Below are 14,594 nucleotides of genomic sequence, written 5' to 3'. Positions count from 1 at the left end.
AATGTTTAACACAATATTTACTCAATATTTTTCTATTATTTTGTGATATGAAATCTATGGTGGCAGCGTAATCTGTAGCATGGCCTGAGTAACTGAATGAAGCAAAACAATGATTTATGTGATTGAGAAAGCTAAAGTGTTGTATTTGGTGGCTTTTGTATTTGCACTTGCATACTATGAAAATATGCAGTTTAATTAATGTACCACATTAAAGACATTAAAGATTTTTCTAAAACAGGATGTTGTTTCTATGATGGCGGCAAGTATAGATGTACATGATGTTACTGCTAAACTAAATTACAGTGATATAGTTAAAAAGATCACTTGTCTGAAGTGCAAAGATGAACTTAAAATGTATAGTGAATGTATTTCAAGTTTACAATCAGTAATCTTAGGATTAAGAAGAGAAAATGACAGCCTAAGGCATGAAAATATGGAGCTTAGGCCGAAACAAAGAATGAGTGTATTGCCGTAAGTTAGTAATTATTAGTCGATGGAATGGAAGACAGTGAACGGCAAATGTAAAGCACAAGGCAAAAAAATGTCACCTACAGTGAGTAAACCAAGTTTCGAGTGTGAAAACAATTTTAATATCCTTTATTCCGAAAACTGTAGTAAAGTAACTGGATCGAAATATGAGGTAAATTTGAGTGTCTCTATGGAAAACATTACAAAAAGTAATCTTCACAGCAAAAAAAAGTGAAAACTCACACAAAACAGTTAGATTTGCCCTACCTGTGCCTCACCTCTTACCACAAACCAATAGTGATAAATGTGAAAGTGTGAAATGTGGTGAAAACGAATTTCGTAAACTATGCAGTGGAGAAACAAACAAAAAAAATGGTAAAAAATACAATTGTCAAACCGTTGAAAAAAAAAGGTGCAATGTTATCTTATTAACAGACAGCCACGGCAGAAATTTGGCGAGTGTTTTACAGGACAATTACAAAGATATCCAAGCAATAGGAAGAGTGAAACCATGTGCAAGTACGAAATCTGTTACTGATGTCGACCTGCAGGGAAACAAGAAAGAGGAGAATGAATATGTAGTGTGTATAGCTGGTGCCAATGACATCGCAAGAAATGAAGAACGAAACTGCCTAGAAAGCCTGGAATCCTTCGGAGAAGCAAATGAATCATGAAACACCATTATTACAACGCTGCCTCACAGGTACAATTTGTGTGTAAATAAGTTGGTTTGAAAAACAAACATTAAAATGAAACAAATGTGTGCTCATTTTGGCAAATCTAAAATATTAGATATAGGCAAACTGAAAAGAAGCCAACATACCAGACATGGTATGCACCTAAATTCTGGAGGCAAAAAACTCTTGTGGGACAAAGTATGGGAAATTACCAAAGAAAAAGACGATTTAAACAGAATTCTCAGTCAAAAAGTAGACAATGGTGTTTTTTTAGAGGAAATCATAATAAATTAACCCTTGCATATCAGAATGTCCAGTATGTAACTAATAAAACAGAGCAGCTGAGTATTTCCCTAAATGAAACTAAGCCACAGCTCTTCCTAGCAAGTGAATTGGGGTGCAAGGAAGAGGAAGCATATGGTTACAGGCTAAAAAATTACGAACTTGTAAACTTGTGCTGCAGAAAGACACACAAAAGTGGTGGGGTAGGCATTTATAGTAGAAATGGTGTAAAATGTGAAAAAGTTAAATGGATAGATGATCTGAGTACTGAAATGGTATTTGAGGTTTCAGCAGTAAACCTGAAGTATGGAAACAACAGCCTTATTATAGCAGCACTGTATAGGTCACCTGGAAGTAACACACAAGAGTTTCTAAATTGCCTAGAGGACTTGCTGGAGGGGACAGCAATGTATAAAAAACACTTGTTGCTTGTTGGAGACATCAACATAGACTCATTAAATAATAATGTTAACTATTTGCGCTATATGGATGTATTACAGTGTTATAACTTTAAACAAATGAACTCAGAACCTACAAGAGTCACTGCAAATATGAAGACATGTATTGACCATGTTCTCACAAATGTAGGAAAAGAGAAAGTAAATGTTAACGCCTTAGAAAACTACATTTGTGATCACAGAGCCCTTACTATGGAAATTGATGTTGGGAACATAGATGTAACTGAAAGTGATACATTTATATATAAAAGAAAATTTAATTATTCTAAACTTAAGATGGCATTAGGGAATGAAAAATGGGAACCAGTGTGCAATGCAACTGAAGTGAATGAAAAATGGGAATATTTCTATAAGTTATTCAGTAACACTTTAAATGAAACCTGTCCTTTAGTTAAAAAAGTAAATAAAGGTGTAAACCATAAAGCCGAGAATCTCCTTTCTGAAATTATTGAACTGAGGGAGAAAATGAAAGATTGCTATATACTTTTTAGAGATACTAAACTACAATATTTCTCAACAAAATATAAACTGCTCAGAAAAATATACAGAGAGTCCTTGACTAACCTAAAAAGCACAGAAATATACCTCTGAAATAAGGAACTCTAGCTGTATCAGTAAAACTGCCTGGAAAATAATGCATAAAGAAAGTCGGAAACAGAATTCTTATGAACACAGCAACATAACATTAAAAGAAAATGGTGAAGAAATAAATGACCCAAAAGAAGTGTGTAAGAAATTTATACAAAAGTTCAGTACAGTTGGTACAAATGAAGTTCATGTCAAGCCACAAAATTTTAGTCTTGGAAAATCTAGCCAGCCCTTTTATATCCACAGCATTACTGAGAGGGTCGTCCTAGCAATCATATCAGTACTTCGACCAAAAATGTCTTGTGGCTGGGATGACATTTCACCTAAACTGCTAAAGGAATGCAGGGATGAATTAGTGAAACCCCTGGCTCACTTGATAAATTCTTCCCTCAGAAATGGAGTATTCCCTGACCTTTTGAAAATTACTGAAATTATACCAGTGCATAAAAAGGGATTAAAAACGGACACTAAAAACTACAGGCCAATATCATTAAAGTCAGAACTAGGCGAATTGTTAGAGAGAGTAATACTAAATCAAGCTGAATCGTATTTCACCAAACAATCTGTTAAACAACCTACAACATGGATTCAGAAATGGGAGATCTACTACAACAGCAGTAGCATCTTTTATACATGAAATATTAAATAAGCTGGACAAAAGTGACTAGGTAATAGGCACTTTCCTACCTATGAGTAAAGCCTTTGATACTGTGAATCATACCATTCTTCTGTGTAAGCTAGAAGAGTACGGGTTGAGAGGACTAGCCTTGAAACTACTTCCCTCCTATTTGAAAGACAGGAAACAGTGTGTAAAGCTAACTTATCAAAATAATGAGCAGCTCCTAACAACCAAATCAAACTTCAGGACACTTCAATATGACGTGCCTCAAGGAAGCATACTAGGGCCTTTTCTGTTCCTTATATATGTAAATAACTTATTTGAACCTCAAAATTGCATGGTTGTAAACTATGCCAATGACATATCCTTCATCAGCTGTGGCAGTGATATCCAGTCTGCAGCTAACAGTACCGAGATCAGTTTCAATAATCTGTCCGCATACCTTATAGCAAACAAGCTTCTTGTAAATAAAGACAAAACGGCAATAATGAAGTTCATCCACAGTTATAATGCTGCCATAACTGATACTGTATTTACATCTTCATTGGGTCTTGCATATGCAAATTCACTTAAATTTTTGGGCATCGTTGTTGATGAACACTTATCATGGAAAGACCATGCAGATAATATTTGCAAGAAAATCAGTAGAAATGTGTATCTACTGAAACAGGTCTCAGCCCTCTTGGACCATGATACTTTAAGGCAAAAATATTTTGGGTTAATTCATCTGCACCTTCAGTATGGTATTGAGATATGGGGTGGGGCATCAGCAGTTCATATAGATAGACTTTTTAGATTACAAAAAAAGGCAGTAAGAACGGTAGCCAAGGTAAAGAAGAGAGAGCCTTGTAGAGACATCTTCAGAAAATATAAAATTCTTACGGTGTACTCCATGTATATACTGCAGACAGTCATGTTCGTGAAACAAAATCCTGAATTTAATATGAGAAACAGTAATGTACACAACTATGATACACGGGGAAGGGAAAATTTTCATAGAATTGTGACCAATAAAAAGGCAACGGACCACAGCCCACACAGAATGGGAGCAATTTTCTACAATGCACTACCCTGTGAACTCAAGAAAGTAAATCTAAATACGCTAAACAGAAGACTGAAGCAATTATTAATAGAGAAGTGTTGTTACTCTATAGAGGACTTTAAGTTGTAGTGCCATCTTGGAAAACAGTGTATATAGACAATGTCTCCAATCTATCAGTGGTATGAAAGAATGTAATTATACACTGTATTATGTGTAGTGTACTATTATAAATATAAGCTAAATTGTGTTACACTATAGAGGAATCTACTTGTAGTGCCCTCTTGAAAAATAATGTGTACAGACATGTGTCTGATCCATATGTTGTTATGAAAGAATGTAAATATTTTACTGTATATGTGTAATGTAATCTAAATTTTACTGACAATGTCCGAAAACTTTTTGTTATTTGGACAGAAAATAAATAAATAAAAAATAAATAAATGTGTTACACAAAAGAATCAGGAAATTTTACTTCAGCAGAAAGAGCTGTTACCAGCTGACCCAATCTAGGCATTAGTTTTTAATCACAAAATGAATGGCCAGTTTAAGGTTATACAGGTATCTAAGTGCTGAGGACAGATATCAAGATCCAATTTCAACATTAACAGTTATCAATATCAGTAAAATCCTTCACATTTATTAAATTTTTCCATTAGAATGTGAAAAAATGTCAATTTTAACTGTAATTTGTAGAAACTGTTGATTTGTGTTACATCAGTATGAACCGTCGATTTTGAATTATTTTTTGTGCTATCTTCTATGTAAAATTCTCCAGTCCCTACACACAAGGTTTTGCAGGGCTTCCAAGATCAAAAAAGACTGCTTGATCACCATTTCCATTTGAACCAGATCCCAGCTCCATTACTGACAATATGCAAACATGATATTCCAGCTTTTCAATACACAACCTCTGGACCTGTTGAAATAAAAAAGCCATAGGAATTGCTAGAGGAACATTCAGTCTCCACCTTTTCTCTCAGTCTTTTCAACCCCATTCTCAGAATTTTTGGTTGGCTATTGTTTGACTCCTTATTGTCTTATCATTGAGTGTGTTCTCTGGCCAGTTTCGTTCGCTGATTTTCATTTGATAGTGTTCTGTATGGTGACACTATAAATATCTTTGAAATGCTTCTCCTGTTCTATTTTGCAGATACTCAAAACATAAAAATCCCAACATTTCACATACTTCTAGGTATGCACAATACCTGTGATAATAATAACTGTGTTGTATAGCCCATCAGTGAGCCTCCGATTTCCCCAATTGTGCCCATTTCCTTCAAATGCATGAAATGATCAGAATACTTCATCTGCTTTCTCAAATTACAAATGCTCATGAACTATGGATAGCAACATAAACCATTTTTTTAATGGGGTGTTCTCCTAAGCATCTGCTCCACATGTCCCACCATAGTTGAACAGAAAAAACTTAAGGTCACGTAGACGTCATAAGGGCCCAACAAATGGTTTCTTTTCTTTTTATAAATGTCTACGATTCTTCCCAATTCTAAAAATATATACATTATGGATAGTGCTTCATCATTTTTGTGTTTAAGTGCCTTTCTACAGCAGATGCCGTGCACAAATGCCTAGCTGTCACACTACTGTCAAACACAAAACATTGCCTACAATGTCTCATTATTTTATTTTTTCATTGCTATTCCCAAAGCAACTCATTTGTGTAATATTCTTGAAGAACATATCAACTGTTCTATGAGCAAGGATTTATTGCAATCGATCTTTCTGTCGATAAAAGTAGATTACTTGAGTTCACCTATGTTTTTCGCATGCATTCATGTTGTAAACTTGTCATCGTAACTGTGTGTTTCAACCATTTTACATTGTGAAATGCCAAAAACAAAGATGTTTTATTGCACTCTTAAATTTAATGGTAATTAACATAAGCACATTGTTGGAAATCATAAAAATGAAGAAATTGTTATGCCGCAGAGAAGCAAAAGTTCACTAGCGAGAGCTTCAGGCAAGCTTTAAGAATTGCTTTTTTCAATTGCTACATGTAAACATTGTAACAGTGAAAAATCCCTTACATCTAGTGAGAACATACATAAGAGAAAAGGCCTAACCAGCAAAATTGGAGCAGAGTATCAAGTGTGCTAAGTAATGAAAGGTGCAATGACATCTTCTGTAACATGCACAAAATATAGTGAAGTGAATTTTTGCCTTGCTCATGCCATGGCATCTATTGCGAAGGGAACAAAAGCAGCCCAGGTATTTTGTGGTATCCTGGACCTCCTGCTGCCACCATTCACATTTCAGAGCTATTATAAACATTAGCAGAACACCCCAATTGAAGTCACTGAAACATCTAGGCAGAATATTGCAAGAGAAACTGTTATTTGACAATCTACAGATACTGAGGCTACATTGGATGGCATCTGGTGCTAGAGATTCCACATATCACTGAATGGAGCTGTCACAGTTTTGCCTGTAGATACAAGCAAGATGCTGGACTATGAATGTCTTACAAAACACCGACAAGGTTACGCCAATAAAAATCAAGGTTACACCAATAAAATAAATGAACACAAATATGACAAAAACTTTGAAGGTTACACTGCCAGTATGGAAAGCTAGGGAGAAGTCTGTTTTTAGTAAGTCAATTGTTATACATGGTGTGCAATATATTCCTTATCTTGGTAATGGTGACTCTAAAGGATTTAATACTGTTGTGGCTGCTACACCATATGGTGTAACTGAAATTTAAGGACCGGGATGTATATGACACGCGCAGAAGAGAATGGAGGACATAGGAAACTCTGCAAGGACATGATAGGGGAAAAAACTCTCTGTTGGTAAAGCAAATATCACCAAGGGAGACTCACTGAATCATGACCAGAAAACCTCACAGAATACTATGGTCTAGTTATCAGTAGAAACAGCCGAAATGTCAGTGAGATGAGAAAAGCAATTTGGGCAAGAGCCATCTGATTACATTACATTATCTTGTTCTCACCTTATTCGATTTAACTATGTGGCTCATTGAACAACAGAGAAATTTCTTCACTCACTTTGGGCTTTAAGTTAAAAATCATCCAGTCGCAGTTGTATATTCCAGGGTAGACAGCTTCCACAGTACATTTTTAACAGGCATCCAGACTTGATCCTATTCAACATTATTAAATGTGGTCCTTAGTCCTGGTGGGTGGAAAAATGTAACATGCACATCTTGGTTTTGTTAATCAATATTATCAACTCTGGCAATCCATCGCTGTTCGCCATAAACACAAGTCACTGAGTTCTAATTTTGAAGTGTCAGTGGTACAATTTTTCCACACTGATGATGCTCACTATCAGGGGAGGTATAAAACAATGAAAAGATCAAGTGCCTTTTGTCCTCCGATGAGTGTTGAACCTTTCCTCCAAGTATCTGGTGTAGAGTTCTTGTATTTCCTCACAATTTACAATCTGGTTCTCATAGGTCTGCTGCAGAATAGCTTTTTATCAGAGAAGTAGATCAGTTCATTTATGGAAGGGTGGTGCTGTATTATGTAGTTTGTTAACTGTTGTTGAATAGCATGCACTGCTGTAGCATTGTGTTCAAGAAGTCACTTGTGACACAAAAACTGTGACCCTTTACTGATCGTGATCTTTATAATAGAGTACAAATTGATGAACAGTGGCCTGTTTCTTTACCCAGTGGTACCATTGTACAACACAGGAATAGGTTTTACAAAAGTCGGAAAGAACTAAGCATTTATCAACTGCAAACGTTTGCTTCTTGTCCTTCAGAAACTTACCCTGAGCTTTGGGAATAAAATGATGCATTTTCAGGTTTTCAAGGTTAGCTACTAACACTTCAGAAAACTCGTTTGCATTCTATATTGTCAGTCACCAAATCTTCTTCTTCTGATTCTTCAAACATGTCATGTAAAAGTTTGTTTGCCTGGACAGTCTTGACATTTTCCCATGATCATAAATTGTAACTGTCAATATTGCAAACTACAACTTCCAATAGGCCTTTATTGTCAATTCTAAGATTGACCCCATCTGTCATCAACTTTACGTTCTGGTGATACAAACAAAAGCAAACATTATGGGTGCCACAGGCCCCTACAACAATACCCCATTTCGGTCTCAGCTCACAAAAGTTTGGCCTTCCAATTTTAATGTCAGGATTTTCTTGTCGGGATTCTATGACTAGTTCAATTAAATTAAACAGTATTAACCTTTTTTGTCTCTGAACCTTACTACCATTTTCTTTCATAAAAAAACAGTCTTTTTTGAAAGGTATCTAACAGCTGCTATTTCATCCTCATAAAACCTAATAACCTTTTTGATCGTGTTTTTATCTATGAAATTAGATGCAATTTTCTTTTGTAATGCAAGTAAAATTCCGTGCTCATTTACAAACTGCCTTGTTAATTTAAGCAAATGTTCTGACACACTAAATTCATAACTAAGTTTTGCTTTGGTAGTAGCCTGATAATTTTAACTTTATTCTCTCTGTTTGAAATACAACATTTCATGTATAGTTTTTCTATCAAATCATCATATTCAGTCATAGAATTGTTAGAACTTCCATTTCATTTAGTGCAACTTTTCTTTTGAAATGAAACTCCCAAATTCTTTTTGCCACTTTCCCAATTTTTGCATTCAATGCAAAACTTCTTTTTTCTTCACTCAGCTTTACAATTTCACTAACAGGTGATACATACAGGGTTTTACAAGCTAAATCTACTTTCTTTTATAGTTTCTGATGAGTCACAGAATTCTTTACCTGAACTATCACAATCCCCTTCTTTGTTGATGACAAATATCTTAGAGTAACATATTGGACACAATGACTTTCCTGGTATTATATTGATAAAAGGGCTTTTATTTTTAGAATAATGATCAAATGTTATTTCTCTTTGACCTTCAGTTATAGGGTTCTTTTTTTCTTAAAGGGTACAAGCAAGACTGGCCAAAAACGTGATGACATTTCTTTAAGTTTTTAATTTCCTCATACTTGCAAGTTGAATTAACATCTGAGCCATCTCTTAAGTAAAACAGCACTTTTTCTTCTTCAGTTAAAATACTTTCTTTAGCAAACACTCCATACAAACTTTTACAGCGAACACTCCATACAAACTTTTACAGCAAGCTTCATTAATAAGAACACCAACAAAACACCGTGACTCCACTGTTAAACTGCACACTTCAAGAGCTCACTGACAACCGAGTGTGAGTGAACAGATGTTAGTGGAGGGGGATATACAACACACAGACTTGTACAGGCTTGTCTGTGAGCCTGTAAAGACTTGCAGGTGCTGTCTGCTAGCCTGCTGAAACTTTCTGCAGATGACTGTTCCAACAAATAATCATTTGCTGTTTTAATTTCATGTGTTTTTTCATGTGTTTAAATTATAAATTGATACACTTTACTCCATTAGTTCAGATACTCTAGATATTATGAAACATATTTCTTACTCGTATTTGCGATTTTTTTTTCATAACTTCCCACTGAATTTCAAAGTTTAAATTTTTACTGGAGTTTGATATCATAAAGGTCTATTAGTGTGTAATTTTTATATTTTTATCTCATCCCTTAATGAAGCTTTTCACTATGGATACACCATAAAAAGTAACTATACTATGTGTGCAATAGCTCAAAAAATATCAAGTGTGAGAAATTACACCTACTCTGAAAAAGTACTGTTAAAAAACTGAATATTTTAAAAATTTATGAGCAATAACTTTGAGGAATACATTCAGCTAGGTAATCAAGGTTTTAATTTCCAGTCTAGTTTGTGCTGAATTAAGTGGTTCTGTTTGAAAGGTCTGGGGGCAACATGTTACTTAATAATTAAAAGAAAACACAGAGATGAAAAAAATGAATGAAAAAAAAACCTTGCATCCTGCAACAAAAATTGCTGGTGTTTCTGAATAATAAACAACATAAAATTTTAAAAGGGGTTTTGAGCCCACTAAACATTAGGAAATTCACTCTGCAAATATCAAATTTTTCTGAGTATTTTAAGCAACCAATTATATTGTTTTCCTGGGCCACTTGGTATGGAATCACCAAATACACAACACAACAAATTGGTAAATAATCTTGATTTACTGTTTCAACAAATTAATAATTAAAAGAATAAAATTTGTTTTGATCTTTTACTTTAAACAGTGTCGAAGTAAAGCGTACCTAAAAGAAAAATTACACGTAATTCAGTCCTTAGGATAAAAATCAATATTCACTCCACACTGTATTCCACAGTTTTGAAATTTTTTTCACAAAGAGGTTGCAACATACTAATTATTTGGTTAAAGTTTCATTCCAATATGCACTAAAGTTATTGAGTTATTTAATTTCAAAATATTAGTAAAAATTATTGGCCACGATATCCAGGTCCCCATAAGTTACCCCACTCCTACAATTACCTTATTATCATAATAAATGAAAAGCACCAGTTTGCTTTTGTTATACAATATTACTTCTATAGTTAACCGGTTTTTGGCTTACCTTATTATCCCTCACATTTTCACATAGTATCAGTAGCACAACAATTTTGCATGTAAACAAAGTGTTAATACAATAAAAAAATGATAAGTCACTGAACAACTTCACTATTTTTTTTAAAAAAAATCACTTGTTGCATGAATTACATCACAGTTTACAATGAAATATGAAACAAAAAATAATCAGTTCCTTACCAATTTTAATCCCTCTCTGCCAACTAAACGTAACACTGCGTGCTTTAATATGAATTTTATCTTCATACTCAACATCACTCACAGAACCTATGAGCTCCTTATTTCTTAACTTTTCATCCATATCTCTTTCAAGTTTCCTCACAGCATCATAAACTCTTCGGATTCGTGGCACTGTAAGAGAAAACTTAGTAATGAAGAAGTGGTACTTGTTTACACAAAGGCAAAAGAATTTTTTACCTCAATAGTGATGAGGAAAATGGCACAATTAATGCTCATATTAAAATTTTGAACACGAAAAACAAATTCATTTAAAAACTTTTAAACCATAATTTTTTTTAGCATACAGTTATTAAAGTGATATTTTTCCACACAGTTATTCTGTCTTACTTTTTTATGCTCCTCAACAGACAAAAAGTTATATTAGTAAAGTTATATGACTCTTCAAACAATTTACTCTCCTAAATTAGCACTATTAAGTGACAATTTCTTCATTCAAAGTAGCCTTTTTAGGAGCAGAGTTAGGTCAATAAGCAATGTCAAAAAAAAAGTAAAAAAGGCAAAAGTCAAAGAGTATGTCAATTGGAATTATAATTAAGCAGCTCACTATAATACAGGAATTACCTTGAAATTAAGCATTCCAAAAACAGAGCTTTAGTATCATACATAAAGTGTAATAACTAACACTTAGGAGACAAAAGTTACAAGTGTAAGTAACTGGGCTGCTTCATAAATGTTATAAAAAGATAAACGAAGGTGGATAAAAAAAGTGAAGATCTAGAAAGACGAAGAATTAAACCAAAATAATTTTCTTTGCTTTATACATTGACACACTGTCTGCATGGATACTTGTCTTGCTGTAAATAAGCTCGACTTAAGGTATGTGATGTGACTGTTCAATTCTATACAGCCACCAAGAGAACAATATGTCTGTCTTCTCGAGTGCTAGTCATTTGCGACCATTGAGATTCTGCACTGGGATTGAGAATGGCCCTCCTGAACCAAACTATTCAATATTTTCATGGAAGTAGCGTGATCCCAACCATTACATCCAGCAAAATTGCAGAAGGTGTAGCCTCTATAGGCCACAATCCTGTCACTGTTGAATTTAGATGAGGAACAACACTACCTCACACACAATCAACATTCCAATGCAATGTCTGAATGAGAAACCTGTAGTGTAATCTTTTCTTATATACAGTGTTCAAAATGGTTCAAATGGCTCTGAGCGCTATTGGACTTAACTTCTGAGGTCATCACTCCCCTAGAACTTAGAACTACTTAAACCTAACTAACCTAAGGACATCACACACATCCATGCCCGAGGCAGGATTCGAACCTGCAACCGTAGCGGTCGCGCGGTTCCAGACTGTAGCGCCTAGAACTGCTCGGTTACCACGGCCGGCTATATACAGTGTGTACATGGTGTCACTCCTACTTTGTTCATCAGGTTATGCTAAAAAGCTACCGGTAATCATTTGCATGTAGAAAAGTATGTAGTACATTCATGCCAATTTAACTTTTGTTGCATGCTGTCTTCATAGTACTGCAATTATAATGTGCAGCAGTATACAAAAACTTTTGTTACCCTTGCTGTATTTGCTTTTTAATTGGTCTAAATAATGTGGGCTTTATTCCCCCAATACACAAGAAAATTAGGCCATTCGCTCTATTAGATGGAAATGTGCAAGGATTTTAAGAAAATATATTTCTTCTTGGACACAACAGTGGAGAATGAAGTAGGAATGTAGCGACCATCTGCCCTTATGTAGTGTTGTGTTGCATGCACTTTGGACATGTGTTTACAAACACTACACTGTCAAATATTTTGTGGCACACACTAGTGGCAGTGTGCTTTATAAATGCGTTTTAGTTTTGTTTATTCTTTGATTTGTGCTTTCTATGTTCTTGTAGCTTCTGTGCCTAGTTATTAGTGTATGTGGTTGTTTGTGGGAAGAGACCAAACAGCGAGGTCATCGGTCTCATCAGATTTGGGAAGGATGGGGAAGGAAGTAGGCTGTGCCCTTTCAAAGGAACCATCACAGCATTTGCCTGGAGTGATTTAGGGAAATCACAGAAAACCTAAATCAGGATGGCCGGACGTGGGATTGAACCGTCGTCCTCCCAAACGCGAGTCCAGTGTGCTACCACTGCGCCACCTCGCTCGGTGGTATTAGTGCATACTGACGGGGTAACTTTGATGTATTGTTCCTGGCAGATTAACTTTAAGTTGTGAATTGTATTCTCACAAGCTGTAATATTTATTCATTGATTCTCCTGTAACCACACTGAATAAAGCCTGTAGCCCAGTTTCCTGTGCTGAGATATATGCAGGCTTACAGATTCTTGCAATTTCAATGATTTTCAAGCACCATGAAAACAAATTTTTCCTGAGGTTTCTGCAGCTCCGACACTTCTGTGTACTATTCTCTACACAGTTCTCTTCCCTACAAGTGCTTCTGTAGTTCATTCCCGAGTCTCCAAAATGTTAAAAATGGAAGTATCGCTTTCAGACTCACATTTGAAGAAGACATAAAACTCCTCAACTGCTTGTGAAGCATCTGCATCTACATCTACAAATGGCTCTGAGCACTATGGGACTTAACTACTGAGTTCATCAGTCCCCTAGAACTTAGAACTACTTAAACCTAACTAACCTAAGGACATCACACACATCCATGCCCGAGGCAGGATTCGAACCTGCGACCGTAGCGGTCATGCGGTTCCAAACTGACGCGCTTAGAACCGCACGGCCACACCGGCCGGCTCTACATCTACATCTACTCTGCATTTCGCAATTACCGTTAAGTGCCAGGCAGAGCACTCGTAGAACCATCTTCAAGCTATTTCTCTACCATTCCCCTCTTGAACAGCATGAAGGAAACAAGAACGCTTTAATCTTTGCATGCAAGTTCGAATTTGTCTTATTTCATTATGATGATCATTCCTCCCTATGTAGGCGGGCACCAACAAGGTATTTTCACATTCTTGAGGAGAAAGTTGGTGACTGGAATTTCATGAGAGAATCCTACCACAAGGAAAAACTCCTTTGTTTTGATGATTGCCACCCCAGCTCGTGTATACATATGTGGCAGTTTCTCTCCTATTTCGCAAAAATACAAAATAAGCTGCCCGTCTTTGACCTTTTTTGATTAAACCTATCTGCTGTGGATCCCTTACTTGATAGCAATACTCTAGACGGGGGCATAAAAGCGTAGTGTAAATGGACTCTTTAGTAGATCTGTTGAATTTTCTGTGTGTTCTACCAATAAACCACAGTCTTTGGTTTGCTTTCCACACAAAATTATCCATGTGATAGATGCATTCTAAGTTATTCATATCTGTAATCCCTAAGTATTTAGTTGAATTTACAGCCAAAGAATGATGTACTTTATCCTGTAAACCAAATTTAGTGGATTCCTTTTAGTACTCATGTGGATGACTTCAGAATTTTTATTACTTAGAGCCAATTGCCACTTTTCTCATCATGCAGATATCTTGTCTAAGCCATTTTGTAATTTGTTTTAATCTCTGATGACTTTATGAGACAGTAAATCACAGCATCATCTGCAAACAGTCAAAGAGGGCAGCTCAGGTTGTCTTCTAAATTGTTTACTAAATCAGGAACAGAGGAGCACCTACACCACTTCTTTGCAAACGCCAGATGTCACTTCTGTTTTACTCGATTTTCTATCGATTATTAAATACAGTGATCTTTATGACAGGAAATCCTGAATCCAGTCACACAACTAAGATGATACTGTGTAGGCACACAATTTAATTTAAATTTTCTTGGAGGAACTTCACTTTAT

The 14,594-nt window shown here is 35.5% G+C and overlaps 1 protein-coding gene across 2 annotated transcripts in view; it reads right to left on the bottom strand.

Moving 5' to 3' along the window:
* Window positions 1-14,594, bottom strand: part of LOC126415753 (mitogen-activated protein kinase kinase kinase 4) — a 212,394-nt gene that overhangs the window by 30,539 nt on the left and 167,261 nt on the right. For both annotated transcript variants that reach the window (XM_050083454.1, XM_050083455.1), the window contains exon 18: window positions 10,786-10,956. In XM_050083454.1, the coding sequence (XP_049939411.1) occupies window positions 10,786-10,956 (171 nt within the window). The remainder of the gene's footprint in view (window positions 1-10,785; window positions 10,957-14,594) is intronic.

The sequence above is a fragment of the Schistocerca serialis genome, chromosome 1 (assembly GCF_023864345.2).
Source record: "Schistocerca serialis cubense isolate TAMUIC-IGC-003099 chromosome 1, iqSchSeri2.2, whole genome shotgun sequence".
Lineage (NCBI taxonomy): Eukaryota > Metazoa > Arthropoda > Insecta > Orthoptera > Acrididae > Schistocerca > Schistocerca serialis.
This window is presented reverse-complemented; position numbering and strand designations above follow the sequence as displayed.